Raw genomic sequence first — 19,528 nt, forward strand, 5'->3', positions numbered from 1 at the left:
GGTTCTCACTCCAAATGATGATGATGTCATCGATATATCGTAAGTACAGCAAGGGTTTGATGGTGCAGTTCTTGAGGAAGTCTTCTTCCAGGTGGCTCATAAAAAGGTTGGCATACTGTGGGGTCATTTTAGTGCCCATAGCTGTTCCCATCATCTGGAGGAAGTGTTGATTATTAAAAGTGAAATTGTTGTGTGTGAGGATGAAGTGTATAAGGTCAGTAATAACTTTGGGTCTGTATTCTGAGTTGTAATCTTGTTCCTGTAGATATGTAAGGCAGGCTTGGATGCCATCCTGGTGTGGGATGTTGGTATATAGGTTGGTTACATCCATGGTGGCTAGGAGTGTGTTGCTGGGAAGGTGGTTTATGTTTTTAAGTTTCCGTAGAAAGTCTGTAGTGCCTTGTACAAAACTTGCTCTGTGGTTGACAAGCGGTTTTAGGATTGATTCAACAAAACCTGATATTTCCTCAGTTAGGGTCCCATGGTTGGATATGATAGGTCTGCCAGGGTTCCCTTGTTTGTGGATTTTAGGGAGCATGTAAAAAGTCCCCGGGTTAGGTAGTGGGGGGATCAAGATCTGTAGTTTTTCTTGTAGTCTTGATGGAAATGAATGGTATTGTAGAGTTTTTTGGGTGAAAAGGAGAGTAGGATCTTCTTGTAGTACTTTGTAGTAGGTGGTGTCTGAGAGCTGTCTGTTGGCTTCCTTTATGTAGTCTTCATGGTTTAGGATGACTATGGCTCCTCCTTTATCTGCTGGTTTTATTACTATTTGGTGGTTGGATCTTAGAGATTCTATGGCCTTTTTCTCTGGTAGAGAGAGGTTGTTATGAGTCAGAGGTCAGAGTATGTAGTGTTTCTTTCAATGTCCTTCAGGGATCTGAATATGTCTGAATGGATCTGGCATACTGTATAGCTTGGCAGTACTGGTAGAAATTTAAGTTTGCAAAGGGTCTGTGCTAAAATATACAGTATGCAGTTTTTATGCCAGTGATGATTATAATATGCATAGTCCTTATTTTCACGTTAGTCATCATTGTGCCTGATCATACTATAATGCATTACTCATATTGAAATAAATACAATAAATGCCCTAAAATTGCCATTTAGCAAATAATTGTGGAGTCAGTGTTCTGAAAGGCATAAGGTTGAAAATCATTTCCACTCTAAGCATTTGTTTTTATAAATGTCTTCTACTTTTCTCTTTTTGGCCTGCAAAATCCAATATATTTTCTCTCAAAGTGACTGGAGGAAGGGGCTGTTAAAGCAAATCATCCAAACACCTTCTGAGCATCAATACTCACATTTTCCCTTTTTCTCTCCTCTGCTTCTTTCAGCCTGCAGCTTCCAAATCCCTTTGACTTTTGTTTAACTTGTATAAATGTGTGTGTTGCACTGTGAAATAGTTTTAATGTAGCTAGTGTAAGTTTGCTTAATGGACATTCTGGAGAAAAACTCCTGAACTTTATTTAGGCTTGATATTGGAAAAATCTATAAATTATCTGCCTGGATTGCAAGCAGCACAAACCTCAGTTTCTACAATAACACAGGGTGGGAAAGAATGCAGGATGTTCTGACTCAACAAACCACCTACAGTACCTAAAGCACAATTGTAAATTAGATTTGAAAAGGCTTTCAAGGCTTTTATGCACTACATTTCTAGTTTTTCTCAGACAGATTGATCTTCTCTTCAAGACTTTAGGTCAAATCCTGACTCTGTGTGAACTCATATAGTGCCAATAACAGGAACTCCTGCTCCAAGAATAAATGAATTTTTAGTGTGTGTCATTTGACTTTCCATTGATACACAATTCAAGGCTGCAAGCAGATGGAACTTAAAGGAATCATTAAGGTGGTGCTTCTAGCAAGCCAGAGGAAGGAACCTGCTCTGTGTTGTTTAATGTTCTATTTAAACACAAAAACTGTAGCCTCAGCTGGAGTCTTTCTGTTGAAACCCTGCTGGAGATGTCAGTTATGCATACTTGATAGAGCCCAAGTAGCAACTAAAATTGGAGTCAGTAACTGCAGCTTGCTGAATCTTCAAATAAGTTTCGGGGTAGTGGGAAGGGGAGGGTGTTCTGTTTTTTTCTGTTCACATCCTATAGGTGGGTGATACCCAGGTCCTGGCATAGTTATGTGGAGTTGTGCCCACATTGACCCATAGGGCAGACTGGGGCAATTGCCTGTCTACCCTAGAGGCTTTCCTGTTCAACACATGAACCCCTGTGGGGCTCAACCTTTTTGACCAATGGGGCAGAAGGGCAGTGCTCAGACCAACTATGGGCCAGATCTGTCTGGTGTTTCTGATCCGGCACAGGGCGGTCACAGCAGGGCCCCATCCAGGCATGCTGAGTGGGGCAGAAGCCTGGATCCACGCTGGTCCCATGGTGAGGGTGGGGCATGGCCCAGCCCCTATTCTATCTTCAAGTCTCCTAGGCATCAGAACTTATTGAGCCGCTCTAAATTAGGTTTTATTTAATTCAATTCATTCATAAAACTCTTACGTTTCCTTATACCTTTTCTTCCTCCCTAACCCAAGAGGGTATTTGCACTGATAACTTTGAGTTACAAATCTCATGTTATATTCATGTGTTAGATGGCCTTGATATACCCAGAGAGAAGGTTGCATAGCTTGTAAAGGCAGTATAGATCTTACCATTATTTTATTTAGACCTCGTTTTCTCTGTTTTATATGCTGAAAGTAATGGACCATACAGGGTTTTCAAAAAGAAGTTTTCAAAATGAAATAATGAGAAAATGAACTTCTTTTTTCCTGTTTGATTTTCTTAGCTATCTGCTTTTGCAAGATTTTTTTTCTCTTTTATTACAAGTTCAAATTGGAGATGGTGATAATTCTGTAATTCTGTTTGCACACTGTAGTCATATTGATTGCATTGCAGTAAATGGATAAGAGAGAATCCAGATATTTGCATCTTAAGCATCTGGAACTGGCCACTTCTGAAAGCAGGATATTTAATTAGATATGCTAGCACTATATATTTCTATAGAATTTCTTATGAGAGTGAAAAAATTCTATCTCTTTTAAATAGAGAGCAGATAAGAGGTGTTTCACAATGTAAAAATCAACCACAATAGTCTCCTGTTAACATCATAGCATTTTCACTGGCAAGTCAAGCAGTATTTAATACCCCTATTATACTTAGAATTTATGCACACAAAATGTGAATTTTTAAAACATTTTATCTTATTGTATTTGAAGTCTTCTGTTTCTTTTGACTGTTTTTGTTGCTGACCACTGCTGTCTCATAGTGATTAACAAAATGTAATTAAGACTCTAATGTAATATATGTCACTGTTCTTTCCTTTTGTAATTGATAATTGTAGGGCTACATATTTCTTATTGATGCTTTTAAGAAATGAAGGAAATATTTACTCTTGCCAGATGAAATTATCTTTCAGAATGACTTCTCCCTCTATTTTATTTAATCTTTTTGTACAACTTATTAAATTTGCATGTTTTTATATAAAATGAGAGAAGTAGAGTTGATTTATCCCTTGGCTACTGCTGTTTCTTTGGAAATTGATGTTTCTGTAGTTTGTGTTATCCTGTAGATACCAATTCAATACAGTATTCCTCTGGAAGAAAAATAGTTAGAATTGCAACTGTCAGTTATACAAGGGAAAAGTCTTTAGAATGAATTTCTTAATAACACAAACAGCCTAGAATTTCTAGGCTAAGTTTGCACATTTAAAAAAAAAAGTTTTCTGATCTCTTTAATTTGCCCGTGTAACTAAGGAATTTTTGGAGTAAAAAGACTGAGTGTATGGTTTAATTACCTTCAAAACTCAAGTACAGGCAGTCCTTGGACTTACGACACAATTGGTTCCTGACAACCATGTCTTAAGTAGAAATGTTGTAACTCGGAGCCAATTTTCCTATAGGAAACAATGTTATAAATGCGGGATGGGTTCCTGAACCAAGGTCCAATACCCTATTTTCACCAAAAATAACCCAGAATGTTATACTCAATCAGTTATAGATGAGTAACACAACTACATTAATTTATTTATATTGTAAATAGCAATCATACTGATTTGGAAGGACTTCTTTGAGGTGACTTTACTGGACTTTTTGAAGTGTTCTTGGCTGGAGTCTTCTCAGGAGTCTTGGCTGCAGGTTTTTCTGAACTCTTTTCATCTTTCTCTTAAAGAAAGTGTCCAAGGAAGTTTGGATAGATGTTCTCCAGGGAGATGGGCAACACAGCAAACTTGTTTGCTGGCGTGACATCATGTCGGATCAAGCATTGTAAAGTCAAAACTGATGTCAGAAAGTTGAAACTGGCTGTCAATTTATAAACATTGTAAGGGCAAAATGTTGTAACTCGAAACATTATAAATCAAGGACTGCCTGTAATCCAGTTAGATTTTATATCACTTTCCTGAGTCACTATTGGGATAAAGATGCAAATTTTTTTGAACATTTTTTCCTTGTGTTTTTATGATGTAGGGGATGTTTTGTTCAACTTAAATGTAAACTTAACTGTATATTTCCACACTTTAGATTTTTTAAGTTTAATTTTAAGTTGGAATTTGCATAATTCTTTTACTTTTGAGAACTAAGGTATGTTTTTATTTTTGCCCTTCTTCAGTAAATGGTAAATTTATATCTCCTGATAGTTCAATTACGTTTGGCCTGGAAATTGCCTTTTTTTTAAAGACTTACTCAGAAGAGAGAAAATTGCAAGTGGTCCTGATACCCTAGAACAGTGGTTCGCAACCTTTTTGCTACCTGGACCCATTTGCAAAGGTTCATGGACTGTCCCGACTCACACCCCACTGACCCTGCCAGTTGATGACCCCCTCCTCCCCCCAGTCCATGCTGGTGTCCCTCATTCATAACCCACAGCCCTTGCCCCCACCCCCAGTCCTGCCAGTGTCCCTCACTCCCAGCCCGCAGCCCCTTGCCCCACCAGCTCTACTGGAGAGGCCCCCAGCTGCCCCCCTCCCGCTCAGGCTGGAGCATGGTGGTTGCTGCGACTCCAGCTCCATGCAAGTGGCAGCAGAGTGAGTCCAGCCCTGGCACAGGCTGGAGGGAGGAGGAGAGGAGGCCTGTGGCAGCCCCTTCCCTGGGCTGGGCCTGCCATGCTGTGCCAGGCAGCCTGGTCCCAGCCCCTCCTGCCTCCCAAGCAGCATCTCCTGTCCACCCCACCCCTTGAGCACCCACCCCGGCCTCACAGCTCTCCCCCACCCCCTTCCCTTGCTGGAAGGGGCAGGCGCCTTCCTGCTGCCCCTCTGTCCTTCGCAGTCTTGATGCTTTCCCAGGATCAAGGTTTCTCAACCCGTGGCTCATAACCCTCTGAAATCTTGCAACCTGCTTTTGGGTCGTGACCTACAGGTTGAGAAATGCTTCTCTAGAAGAGCTTAGCTGCACTAGATCCATTTAAACCCCAACTCTGCCTTCTTTGTGCACCTCCATTTATCATTCTACTGAACTATGGACATGGACTATCCTCAACGTAATGCCCCTGACAAAGACAGTTCAAAAGATTTGGGTTCTGGATCAGAAAGCTCGGTCATACCATAGTTAGCACTCATGTAAGAAAGAACTGCAAGACTTCCTGCCAAAAAAGCTCTATGTAACAGTTATTTTTACATTTTCCCCTTAAATCCATGTTGACAATCTGAGGTGCAGCCATAAGACATTCTTACTGTTGAGTCATCTAGCCACATTTTACTGGACAGTAAAACTATCCCAGAGTAAAAGCAGATACATAACAGAGCTCAGCAAATCTGGCTGTGATAGTGCCTGGCCACTAGGTGACAGTAGACCATTTGAACTGAGCAAATAGCGACCCTGGGATGAACCTAACTAGGGAACAGTTGATGCCTGATACCTCAGAGTAATTTACACTAACATTAGTGTATTACATACTCCTCCATGTTAGAGAATAACTTCACTTCAGAGTGGAGTGATTTACATCAAGTCCACTCTAAATTTAGCATAAAAACATACCTTATCAGGAAAAGTGTGTTTCTTTTACTGGTTTTGATTGAGACACCATAGCAGTCTTTCAATCTTTTTAATATGCTACTTTTTTACTGGTATTTATTCTGCATATTTCTTTAATATTCAGCTTTTTTATATACCTGTTGCATTTAATTCTGTATCTGACATTTTTACATAATTTTGTACCAATGAAAGGAATATAAAAGATGTCAGACTACTTGAAGGAGTCTGTTTGTACTTATTCAAAAGTTCTATTGTTAAGTTCCCAGTAGAATGATACAATTTGGGTATTTGACTTCTTCAAGTCAAAATGAATAATTATTATATTAATTTACAAAATAATAGGAATCAAGAAATTTGAAATGTTACTGGGCATGCTTCTGTGGTTATATACCATTCCAATTACTCTTTCTTTTCTGCTGAGAGAGAAAATGGTAGACTAATACTGTCTGTCTTCAGTTCTTGTATGATCCCCATCATCACTCTATGTACGAATCTCACAATTTAAAATTTACATAGCTTCACCACTCCTTGTGAAGTGAATAAATGTTCTTTTCCTTACTTTAGAGATGAAAAGTGGAGTCAGAGAATAAGTAATTTGCTAAAGGCTACATGGAAAATCTGTGGCAGGGCAAGTGTATAACCCATGTCTCCTACCTTCCAGATTGCACTCCAAGCACTTTCCTTCCCCTTCCATATCTTCGTCATAAACGAATGACTATGAAACATAGATCTGTATGGCAGCTGTGTTTCCTTTGTAAGTTTTTTTCTAGCATACCTCAGTGTATTAAAAGATTCTTTCTATATGAGCATTTTAACAGACTGTCACATCTTATGTTAGCCATTTTCTCTAACTCTTTTGTATGTAAGATTCAGTTAAAATATATAGAGATGATTAATTCAAGGAGATTTTAGTCAAATACAACTACTGGATACAGTCTGAAAAAACATTTATTTACTCATATATAAGGATTACATAATTTTTGCTGTCTACCATCTTCATAGTTTTATTGTCCTTTCCCTATTTCTCAACCAAAGCTGCTCTACTTATTTTTCCCCCAAAGCTCCATGTTGATCAAGTGTTATTTAATAACACTAATAAGTAGATGTGCAAGCACAACGAGGCTTTCACCAGAACATGGCATAGGAGAAGAAAAGAATGAATGACTTCATGCTTTTGAACTGACATGTTCAATGGATAATGTTTTATATCACATGTACAGATAAAGGAAATTTAGTTTAGTATGTCTCTTTGTCTCTTTCAGTTATTGCAATGGATGCATGTTAGATCCAAACTGTGGTCTCTGCTACAAACTGAATAAGTCAAGTGTTGTTGATTCCTCCTGTATTCCTGTTAGTCAAGAAACTACAATGAAAGCAGCTTGGGGCAGGTATGTCACTTAGAGCATGTATTCATAGTAGGTTTTGATAAAAGTTTTGATTTTGGCCATTGGGAGCATTTGTATTTTCACAAAAACACTATTCTTTAATCTCTTTCCAGAAAAGTAAATTCTTAGGATTGGTATTTTATCATTATTTAATTAGCATATGATATGTGTTTCCATTTCAAAAAAACTTTGCATATAAGCTTAATTTTTTCTGGAAAATAAGTGTTGTCCAGTGGTGAAGTCATGATGTGAAAATTAAATCAACCATCACATTTTTCTATTTTTATAATTATACTAATTATAAAAAATGTGAAAAACAGGTCCTCACTTTGTTTGAACTGATAACCTTAAAATACAGAAATCATTTAGATGTGGGCACCATGCAGATTAAGTGGCTGAAAAACAGCAGACACGTGTATATATGTATGTGTACCCAGCCCAGTTATGCCCTCAGAGAATCACCGAATCATAGAAAAACCAGGGTTGGAAGGAGATCATCTAGTCCAACCCCCTGCTCAAAGCAGGAGAAGCCCCAACTAGATCATCCCAACCAAAGATTTGTCTAGCCAGGTTTTGAAAACTTCCAAGGATGGAGCTTCCACCACCTCTCTGGGTAACCTGTTCCAGTGCTTTACTACCTTCCTAGTGAAACAATTCTTCCTAATATCTAACCTTTACTTCCCTTGCTGCAACTTGAGACTGTTGCTCCTTGTTCTGTCATCTGGCACTACTAAAAACAGTCTAGCTCCATTGTATTTTGAACCCCGCTTCAGGTAGTTGAAGCTTGCTATTAAGTCCCCTCTCAGTCTCCTCTTCTCCAGTGGAGGACAACAAAAATGGTGAGGGGGCCTGGGGCACATGACATAGGAGGAGAGGCCCCCTCACCATTTTTGTTGCCCTCCATTGTACTCTTTCCAATTTGTCCACATCCTTTCTGGGGTGGGGGGGGCGCAAAACTGAACATAGATGTAGCCTCACCAGTGCTGAACATAAGGGAATAATCACTTCCCTTGACCTACTGGCAACACTCTTACCAATGCAGCCTAGTATGCTGTTAGCCTTCTTGGCAACAAGGGAACACTGCTGGCTCATATTCAGCTTACTGTAACCCCCAAGTCCTTTTCTGCAGAGCTGCTGCCCAGCCAATCAGCCCCAGCCTGTACTGGTGCATGGGATTGTTCTGTCCTAAGTGCAGGACTTTGCACTTGTCTGTGTTGAACCTCATGAGATTTCTTTTGGCCCAAACCTCCAATTTATCTAGCTGACTCTGAATCATAGCCCTACCCTCCAGCGTATCTACTACTCCCCCCAGCTTGGTGTCATCTGCAAACTTGCTGAGGGTGCACTTTATGCCATCTTCCAGGTTGTTGATGAAGACATTGAACAAAACCAGGCCGAGGACTGACCCTGGGACACTCCACTTGATACTGGCTCCCAACTAGACGTTGACCCATTGTACAATTCTCGGAGCCCGATGCTCCAGCCAGTTTTCTATCCACCTTACAGTCCATCCATCCAGCCCATACTTCCTTAGCTTGCCTGCAAGAATGTTGTGAGACCATATCAAAAGTCTTGCTAAAATCAAGGTACACCACACCACCAGTCTGCCCACATCCATAGCCAGTCACTTCGTCATAGAAGGCAATCAGGTTGGTCAAAGCATGACTTGCCCCTAATGAATCCATGCTGACTGTTCCTAATCACCTTTTTCTCCTCCAATGCATAGAAATAGATTCCTTGAGGATACACTTCATGATTTCTCCAGGGATTGAGGTGAGGCTGACTGTTCCCTGGATCCTATTTTTTCTCTTTCATAAATATGGGCACTATGTATGCCTTTTTTCAACCATATGGGACCTCTCCACATTGCCATGAGTTTTCAAAAATGAAGGCCAGTGGCTCTACAGTCACATCAGCCAACTCCTTCAGCACCCTCAGCTGCACCCCATCCAGCCCCATGGACTTGTACATGTCCAGCTTTTCTAAAAAGTCTGTAGCCAATTCTTCCAGTACTGAGGTCTTCTCACCTCCTCCCCAAAGTCTGCTGCTGCCTACTGCAGTAGTCTGGGAGCTGACCTTGCCTGTGAAGACTGAGGTGAAATAGGCATTGAATACTTGAGCTTTTTATGCGTCCTCTGTCACAAAGTTGCCTCCCCCATTCAATAAGGGACCCTCACTTTCCCTGATCCTCCTTTTGCTACTGACATACTTGTAGAAACCCTTCTTGTTACCCTTCACATCCCTTACTAGCTGCAACTCCAATTGCACTTTGGCCTTCCTAACTTCATCCCCGAATGGCCGAGCAATGCTCTTATATTTTTCCCTAGTTCTGCCCAAGTTTCCACTTCTTATAAGCTTCCTTTTTATGATTTAGTTTTACTGAAGAGTTCCCTGCTAAGCTTGTCTTCTGCCATACTTGCTAGTTTTCCTGCACATTGGGATGGTTTGTTCCTGCACTTTCAGTAAGGTTTCTTTAAAGTACAGCTAGCTCTCCTGGACTCCTCTCCCCCTCAGACTGGCTTCCCAGGAGATCTTGCCCATGAGTTCCCTGAGTGAGTCAAAGTCTGCTTTTCTGAAGTCCAGGTCCTTACTTTGCTGCTCTCCATCCTTCCTTTCCTCAGGATCCTGAATGCAATCATCTCATGGTCACTGCTGCCCAAGTTGCCATCCACTACCACGTTTCCCACCAATTCATCCCTCTTTGTGAGCAGCAGGTCAAGAAGACCATGGCCCCTAGTTGGCTGCACCACCACTTGCATCCGGAAGTTGTCCCCAACACTCTCCAAAAACATCCTAAATTGGCCGTGCACTAGTGTATTGTCCTCCCAGCAAATGTCAGAGTGATTGATGTCCCCCATGAGAACCATGGCCTATGATCAGGAAACTTCCACTAGCTGTTTGAAGAAAGCCTCATCCACCACTTCCATCTGGTCTGGTGGTCTGTGGCAGACTGGAGGGGTGATGTGTAGGGGATGCACGCGGGTGCACATGCACCCCCTGAGTGTGGCGGTGTACCCCCTATAAAAAGGCGCCGCCGACATCATTGCTGGGTGATGCCTGAGGGCAGTCGCCGCTCGCCACCCCACTGCCGGCACCATTTGCAGGCAGTCTGTGATCGCTGCTGGTCACTGCTGACGGTGCCTGCGGGTGGTCGCCAACCCCTGGTCAGTGCTTGCCACCGCACCCCAGCTGCCGGTGGCATCTGCAGGAGCTCCATGCTTACCACAGTCACGCTTTCACCGCCACCTGCACAGCCATGCCCTCCCAGCTGCCAGGGGCATACATCATTCATGGCAGACCCCCCCACCACGACATCATCCTTGTTGCTTTTCCCTCTGACCCTAACCTAGAGACCCTCAACAGGCCTATCTCCCATTTCATACTGGAGCTCTGAGCAATCATACGGCTCTTTTACATAAAGTGCAACTCCTTCTCCTCTTTTCCCCTGCCTGTCCTTCCTGAATAGTTTGTGCCCAATATATGTAAGTTCTGCTGTTTAAACTATATGACAAACCTCTTGGATATACTATGAGGATTTACTGAATTCTTTCCTTTGAGAAGACAACCTCCTAGGTGCACCTGAAATTGCCCCTTATGTTTAAATTATTTCTTCAAAGCTCACTTTATTTAAAGATTTTACAATTAAAACCAAGCATGTAGGTTAAATCATTTAGTCTGAAATGTTAGGTTCATGGTATATGTGTATGAATATGTAAGTTCCCACATTTTTAAAGTGACACCATTCTATATCTTGAGTATGCTGACATAGAAGTGGCCAGTAAGGTATCACCTTTTACCATAACCTTTTAAATGGGTAGCACAGTATTTCCCTGCACTTAATATGAGAAATTCTAAGTGCAATTTACCAGATTTTATGGAGAGCAGAGTTTTTCAAGGCAATCCTTCCATGATACGATAATATGCTGTCACAAATTTACCAGCCTGAGTTTGAGTTGGTGTGAATCCCCAACTGAGTTATGTAGGTCATCTCAAAATGAGTACTGATAAAACCTTCCTAGGTCATCTGACTACGGTATGTTTCTTATGCCACGTATAATCTTTGGAAGTATTGTAGGATTTTCTTTTTAATGTTAAATTATTTTTTGTACTCTCAGACTTAACAAGCTTTAGCTACAGCTGACCTTACTGAACAGGCCTTAAAGGGAGTGAAACAATTAAACAAGCTAATAATAATAAATGTAAAACGAGTCTTTTCTCTACAATAAAATGTCATGTCCAGTCCCTCAGGCCTTTCTGTAAAAAGGTGGGTTATGCATATAGTTATTTATTTATTGATGGGAAACATCACTTCAGCTTTTCTTTACTTCCAAATTGTAACTTAATTTCATGCAGAATTCACACAAAATACATATGTTGTTAAAAATGCATCTAAAATGAAGTCTACAGAATCTTGGACTTTGTGAGAAATGCTGACTAGTTTGTAAACAGCTCCCATTGCATATGTCCAACACGTACCTTAGTCCCTACTGAGTGATGTTCTGATTTTCATGAAAGCTCCCTGAACACTCATATTCCTGTTTGTCAGATAACAGACCTTTCTTCGCAGGGAGGATCAACATTTGTTTAATATATTGTACATTTTAAGTACCAACTCTGCAGTTAAGGAAATGGTAATAGCATATAGTAAGACAGCAATGAAGATACAAACACATTACAAATGTATGGTAAATAAATCAAACCTATTAGCAGTTTTCTTGTTTAACTTGTGTTTGTACACATCTGTTCTCTTTCTATATTTATGATTCATTTTTCCATAGTACCTTTTCTATAAAATCTATTGAAGCAAATTCGATATGAAAGGGAAAATACTTCTTTTTCATAACAGAAGTTATTGTGAGGACTCTGTTCAAATCATTTCATAAGAACAAGGTTTATTATTACTTTGAAAATCTGGCCTGAGAGGAGAAAAAAAAAGCTGTAGTGCTCATATTAACTTGGTGCCATTACGCAGCCTGACAATCTGGGCTGTTGTGTATGGGGAAAGTCTTTCAAAGTTGGGCTCTTCAGGCTGTGACCTGACATAGGCGGTCACTCTGTGGCTCCTTATCCAGGCCTCATGGTGGAGTAGGTACCAGATTCTTTCCTTCTATTTCTGCCCCACACAGAGGAGACTGATTGTGGATCGGTAAAGAGGTCCTCTTCTGCCTGTTCCCAGATCCCTGCTACATAATGATTCACAAGGAATTCCTATAGATCTGGGTTCCAGGCTAGGCAGACTGTACAGTCATGTAGCCCTGTGCTGGTTCCTCAGATCCCTTCACAGGAGAACCTTCATGCCCACAGACAGTGCAACTTTCCCTATAATGGGGAGATTTCTTGAAGATGCTGTTTGTTGTTCAGAGAAATAGGCATTATCTACATTCCTGCCTTACTGAGATGCAGTGTCTCAGGCATCTGACACTAATGAAGAGATTGCCTTCCTCTGGGAGCATGAAAAATACATGATTTCATTTGACAGTTATTCTGTCTAAAGCCATATTTATAACTGCACTTCTGAATGTTTATTTTAAAATACCTATGCATAATTAAATGATCCCCAGGATTAAGTCCATGTTCTGTCATTATCGCTAATTGATATGCATATATATGTGTAGTCTTTGTTCAGTTGATTTCCGTGAGTGGTAATGTCCATTCACAAATTGGTTGTTCCTTTAAGGAAGCTGAGAGTCACAGTAGCAGTCCGTATATGACTATAATGTCCTCTAGAAAATCCTTCCTTTTTTAGTATTAAAAAGCCCTTCAGTATTCATCAGTAATAATCCCAAAATACCATACTAGTATTAGTGTAACTGGTAATGTTTGGGACTATTAAAGTATTGTATTATATTTTCATATTTTTTTCTGTGCCAACTTTGTACAATCAATCCTACTTGTATGGTTACAGTAGACCACACTAATTCACAATTACCGTATGTTCCAAATCTAAAATATCTGTGCAGTAGAGGAAGGCAAGTAAGAAATATCTGTCTCTTGTGGCTGCCAGCAAAGCTGTTTATGTTTCAGGAGTTGCTATAGAAACCTGGGAGGACAGTTAGAGTGTCAAAATGTTTTTTATAGGAAAAACAGCATGTGGTGATTCTTTTTGAATGTAAGGAAACCCATGGCTGACAAGGGCACTTGAAAAGAGCCATACAAGAATCAATCCAGCTGGGCCTAATTCAGGCTTCTAACAGGAATGTTACAGGGAACATTGGGGGAGAGGGAATTTGTATTATTTTTCCACAGAGAAAAGATATTTCTCATTTGGTCTGTTAAATAAGCATGACTTGCATATCTGGTTTATTTGAGGGTAACACAGATATAGCCCCTCTTAACTTGTTAGCACAGTCAGCATTTTTCAGGCTTTGGCATTTTGGGGTGGATCAGGAAAACAAGTTTTGCACAGCCAAACTCCTACAATAATTGCTTCACTATGTCTGTAGTGAGCCTGAGCATTTTGAGGATGGGTAACAAGATTATCCCTATATGATTCCTTTTTCATTAAAGGAAGAAAAAGGAGTAGAAATCTGCAGATCGCTACCAGACCCTTTCTAGGGGAGAGTGAGAGCCCACCTAATTATTTTAGAGGCTGTGTGTATTTCCAATAGTTAGAAAAACTTTTCAATTAAAATGGTGCAGATAAGGTGAGTAGAGTGCAAGGGCAAAATATGTGATGTGTACAAACGCCCATAGCAATTATGTTCTGCTTTCCCAACAGTAAATTATTTTTTACAAAGCCTCCTGCAAAGTGGGTAAATAGTATGGTCTCCATTTTATAGGTGGGGAAACCTAAAGCAGAAAGGGCCAAAAGTACCCACAAGTCTTCCTGAAGCCCACAGTAGAGCATGCCAGTCAGTAGCAAAGAGGGATTCATGTGGCTAGCATTGCATCCAACTGTCTCTGTTTCCTCAGCCCAAATGACCAAGTACACATTTACATCTAGGCCAACAGAGTGCTGCCATTGGTATAACTCTGGAGTTATACCTCTGGCTGAGGCTCGTGACTCTGGCACCCAGAGAAATACCTTAACTGCTTTGCCCCCGGGCCCCAGTGGGAGTTGATATGAGAACTAGAATTTGAATGTGGAGTTGGTTGTTCTCATTTCTGGGTTTGTGTGTTAGAACCATGCTGCTTTTCTCTGTGCCAAGAAGACACATATGTCACTTAATGGGGTAGCATATTTCCCTCAAAACAACAGATAGATCTGGAGTCCTTTCAAACTGCACAACTTCTGTGCATTGTGCAAACCAACATGGATGGCTGAGCATAAGGCAGGAACGAGTTTTCTTTCTTTTATTATATTTACATATAAATTATTACCTATGCAAGGAAAAGAGCTAATTGTGGGGCTTTTGGTTAATATTGACTTGTATATTTGCTCACTACCATAGCAGGCCTGCAGATGTGGGCTGTAAGGTCCCCAAGGTCTGGTTGTCAGCATAGATGTGGATAGAAACTGTTCAGTTCATGAGGCTGTTACTTTATCCACTAAAAGAGTGGTTCTCAGTCTTTTTAGGCTCAAGGCATACCTCGTTAGACTTAAGGCACCCCTCAGAAGAAGCCAACTCTTAGTTTTCACTCTTTTTTTGACTAGAGAAAAAATAAACCAATTTATCTGTTGCAAAGAACACAGAAAGCCCACAACAGGGCAGGATATTTTTATTACTATGGATTCATATTTGAAATCTATGGATTTATCCTGTAAATCATGTTTGCACATCTAACAGTGCTAACATTAAATGGTACCCTGTGCACCCTTCAAAGGATTTCAAAGCATCCCAGGGTGCCCTGGCATCGTGGTTGAGAATCACTGAATTGGACAGCTAATTGATTTTTTCATAGGCAGGTAGTGGAAAAGTCAACATGGCACTAAAATGATTCCTAATAGAGAGGTATGAGGATTCCTCCAACCTGGTGGAATCGTTTCAGGAAATTGTCTGAAGGAGCAAGTGAAAGTTTACAAGGCAGATTCTGAGCCATTTGTTTTCCGTGCCCATTTTCAGTAGTTCAGGCTGAGGCGATAGGTACAGCTTGTACCTGGAGCTTAACAGGGCAGAGGAATCCTGCTTCCCTAAAAACCAATGGACTCTGTAAGGACTCACAAGAGCAATATTCTAAAAGAGGGATATAGCATTTAGGCAAGTGATTGTTTTCTGTTGATCTGTTCTCTTGTATTTCATCTTTTAAGTAAAAAAAATTGTGTGCTCAGAAAATATTTGCATTTCAGTATGATCTTATTAGTTTTCAGCTACCAATGGTTCCTAGTTACATGATAAACCAAAAGGATCATACCTTTGGTATGAGTTTAGGAAAACAGGTGCTTAGAGGGGAGAGGGAGTTTGAGGAGGCAATGCCAGCCCTTGGTGATAGTCAATTGGATCATGAATTTGTGATTTCAGGGGGCTCTGCACAATTGAAGTTTTCATAGAGATAAAACTCAAGGCCAGATGAGACTCCAGAGACAAAAAAAAATCTGGAGTTCAGTTTCTCAGTCCCCTAGCTGCAATTTGGTGAGCAGCCAGAAGGGGGCACTCAGCTTGATCCCATCACAGCTTTGTAAAGACTGGAGAGTTTGAAATTCATCCCACATTTTCTATTGACCAGTTCATAGCAGACTAGCATTTTAATTGCTTTTTAAAAATATTTTCTTGGTGGAAATAGTGGATTTTCCTGGAGATTTCAGCAAGTGAAATATTACTAACAAGCAAAGTTTTGTAAATGTCACTATCCAGGGGACATATCAGCTCATTATTCCTTAGTTTGGCCAGTCACTGACCAATTTATACAGTAGGCTTCAAGGTTTTAAAAAGTCACTGTATGAGGGACCATTTTATTAATACTCAAAAATATGTGAGAGATCTATATTTTTAAAACTGAATTCCCCTTTCCTCATGCTTCATAAGAATTCGGTGTATAAAAAGTCAGTGTATGTCCATGAACGACTACCACCATAGGAAAGCTGTAAATACTTTGTGAATGAAGTACTCTTCTGTCCAAACGAAAAAGTGCTTGACTTGTACTGCATGGAGTGTTGGTAAGAATGTTATTAGTGAAATTACAATCTTCAGAATCTTTCAATAAAATCTTGTATTTAAAATATTACACTAGTTCTCCCAGTGCATCATTTCTTACTATTTCTCCTGCAGAGACCTCCAGTTGCCACATTCAGATTATGAATGTGCCATGTCTTAGTGCATTCCCAAAATAAAATCTTAGCAATACAGAACGCCTACTAAACATACTCTTTATTGAGTATACGAAAATGCATCTTGGAGAATAGTAATGTGTCTCTATAGTCATAAAATATATAAAATAGAAATAACAGATGCATTTTACTGACACAGATGCTGCTTTGAGGGTTCTCAGGCATAAAATCTGTTGGATGAACTTTGTTCTGAGATGCAGTTGAAGGAAGGATCATTTTACTGTTCTTTTTATGGGCCTGGCCACTTGATTCTTAACTGCTTGGAAGAAATACAGAAATTTTGGGGGAGAGTTTGAATATATTCTCTACTAAGTACTAACCAAAGAGGCAGACAGACCAAAAAAACAAAACAACATGCATATTAAGTCAGCAATCACAAGTAAAGTTGTCGATAGTGGGGTTGCTGCAGAGCAGGTAGCATTTTAACTGTGGTTCTCTCAGCACTGAAAATCAGCTAATTGTGGGTTGCACCTTTTTAAAAGATACTTAAACGGGTAAATCATATGTTTTGGCCTGATACCCTCAGTAGAATCCCTTTAAACAGTTTTTAAAAATAGAGCATTAAATTTTAATATATGTATTTATGGAATTCATATTAAGACAAGGCTTTGATTATAACTATTGCAGAAGATATGGACTCCTTGATTTTTTTTTAAGTTGGGGGAAAATCCATGTTTTTTTATTTTTAATATTGTGAGATTTTTGTTTGTCACTGGATGTCTGACAGCCGACAACAAACTTCAGTAAAATGCTTGGACTTTTGCAAATAGATTAACAGGTATCATGAACTGACCTCCAGTAGTAGTGGTAACTTTAATTTCCAAAGTTGTCATTTGAGGTTATCTTCCCCTTTCCTTAGGATAGAAACACAGGCATTGCCATATTATATAACAGATCATGGATGGTTTTAAATCAACCTGCCTGCAATTGTAACAAGTAGTAGCAGCCTGAAAGGGGAGCACAAAAATGCCACCCCATCACGCATGTTTCAAAAGAAATATTTCTTCTGACTCTAGAGATCATCATCTTATATCCTGAAGATAAATTACATTTTAATTAAAATGAGGGTTTAAAATAGGCCTCATTAGACAAGCAGTCCCTTTGTTCAAATGGTTCTCTTCCACCCCACTTGTAATAAATTTTGTTGCCGAACAGGATTCAGCACTAATTTTTCAGTGACTTTACGTATGAAAGTCTAATAATAGTTTTGAAACTGTTTTCCAATTCAGAGAGAAATCAAAAGTAAATCAAGTTGAATAACAATGTTTCAGTGCCCTGAGATACAGTACATTCTGAAAGATAAGAAGTTACAGGTAAATGAAACAAACATCTTGGTTAGGGCTGAGGGAGACAGCGTAAACCCCCGCCCATCCCCCGCCCCTCCCCCCACCCCCTCAATTCTTAGATTTTGTGACATAGTAAATGCATCTCCACCAAATGTCTTGTCACTGTCAGGTTGCAGTGTACTGTATGCAGTGTGAAAAAGGTGAGTCTTGAGGAGGCACTTGAAGGTGTACCAAAGATGGATTTTGATTAGGATTTTTTTCTGTTTATAAGGGGCAATATGGATGAGCATGGTGGCTGGATAAGTTGTAAAACAGGTGATATTGGCATACCTAGCAGAATGAAGGTGGAAATGAAACCTATGCTAAGATAAAATGCCACTCTGAAAATGTTTAAAAGTGAGAAGAGGAAGCATGTACGTGTGTTGGAAGAAGAAATTGAAGAAGAGATGGTCCAGTCATAATACTGAGCCAGAAAGATGGTCTTAGGAGCAGCATTTTGAAAAGATCTGGGAAGAGGTGAGGTAGTAGTCCCTGAGGCCATAAAGAAGAAGATCACTGTAGTAAGGGTGTAAGATGATCATGGCTTGGGGAACATTTTCAGCACTCTGAACAATTGGGAAAATAAAACTTTCCGTTGGGCAGGAAGGAAGTAGCAGGATTTAAACACACATTGCAGTTGTGGTTAAAAGAGGAGGCCAAGGCAAAGGTGAAGTCAAGATTGCAGGATGCCAGTCACCAATTTGGCCATAACAACAGGAAGACGTAGTTGTCCAAGACATCATGGAAAATATATCCCCAAGTTTTGTTTCCAGCATAGATTAAAAGTTCAGGGTAAGGAGACATTATATATCTTCAGGAATGCTCATTTGGCTAATAAATGTATGTGCAAGCAGTCCCACTTCTTGTGATGTTCACCAACTCCATTGTTTACTTAGAATGGATCTCTCCTCAACCGGTTCCCACCACCTCCTTGCCTCTCCACTATTTCTTGTTGCCTGCCACACTAAAATGTCATCAATAAAGTAAAGGAGAGGCAGATGACTCTAGCAGTAGGTCAAACCATTGAAATCTGTAGTGTACACACAGGGCTCCTCCTTTCCTACACCCTGATCCATTACACACCCATTTAGATTTGAGTCTTTAGCTTAAAATTCTGAGGGTCTCAGCTGGCATCTTCTTTTTGGTTCACACCCTGAGCTCAATCTATTAGTGGTCTCCAGGTCCATCACTTCTTGCCACTTTCCTGGATCACCCTGGCTAGTGAAGCTGGGGTCCTTGACCTGTCCTATTCCCTAGTCTCCTCAGGAGTCCGATGGTGGCAAAGTCCCCTTTCAGACAGGTTTCTAGTCCCTAGCCTTGTTCTCCTTTGGTCCCTTGACTGATCAGGTTACACACAGTCATTGATTATTTCATTTCTTAATCAATTCGACACACCTCAATCCTCAGTTGATCTTATCCCCACTGGACCTCAATTAATCCAGCAACTTAATTGATCTGGTCCACCTGTATCAATTAATATCAGTTTCTCATTTGGTCCTGTCACTTAAAATTTACTTTAGCTCCCTGGACATGCTCACTTTATGGGCAGGCCCAGTTTCCCTTTGTGCGGGCCGGCTCCCGGTCCCGTCCTCGCCGGGCGCGAGCCGGGCCCGTCTGTGTGCACACGGGCTGTGGCCGGCAGCCC

General features: G+C 40.4%; 1 protein-coding gene across 7 annotated transcripts in view; it reads left to right on the forward strand.

Moving 5' to 3' along the window:
- Positions 1–19,528, forward strand: part of SLC2A13 (solute carrier family 2 member 13) — a 318,345-nt gene that overhangs the window by 256,576 nt on the left and 42,241 nt on the right. For all 7 annotated transcript variants that reach the window (XM_025209708.1, XM_025209706.1, XM_025209710.1 and 4 more), the window contains one exon: positions 7,231–7,356. In XM_025209708.1, the coding sequence (XP_025065493.1) occupies positions 7,231–7,356 (126 nt within the window). The remainder of the gene's footprint in view (positions 1–7,230; positions 7,357–19,528) is intronic.

This window comes from Alligator sinensis, unplaced genomic scaffold, assembly GCF_000455745.1.
Source record: "Alligator sinensis unplaced genomic scaffold, ASM45574v1 scaffold9_1, whole genome shotgun sequence".
Classification (NCBI taxonomy): Eukaryota; Metazoa; Chordata; order Crocodylia; family Alligatoridae; genus Alligator; species Alligator sinensis.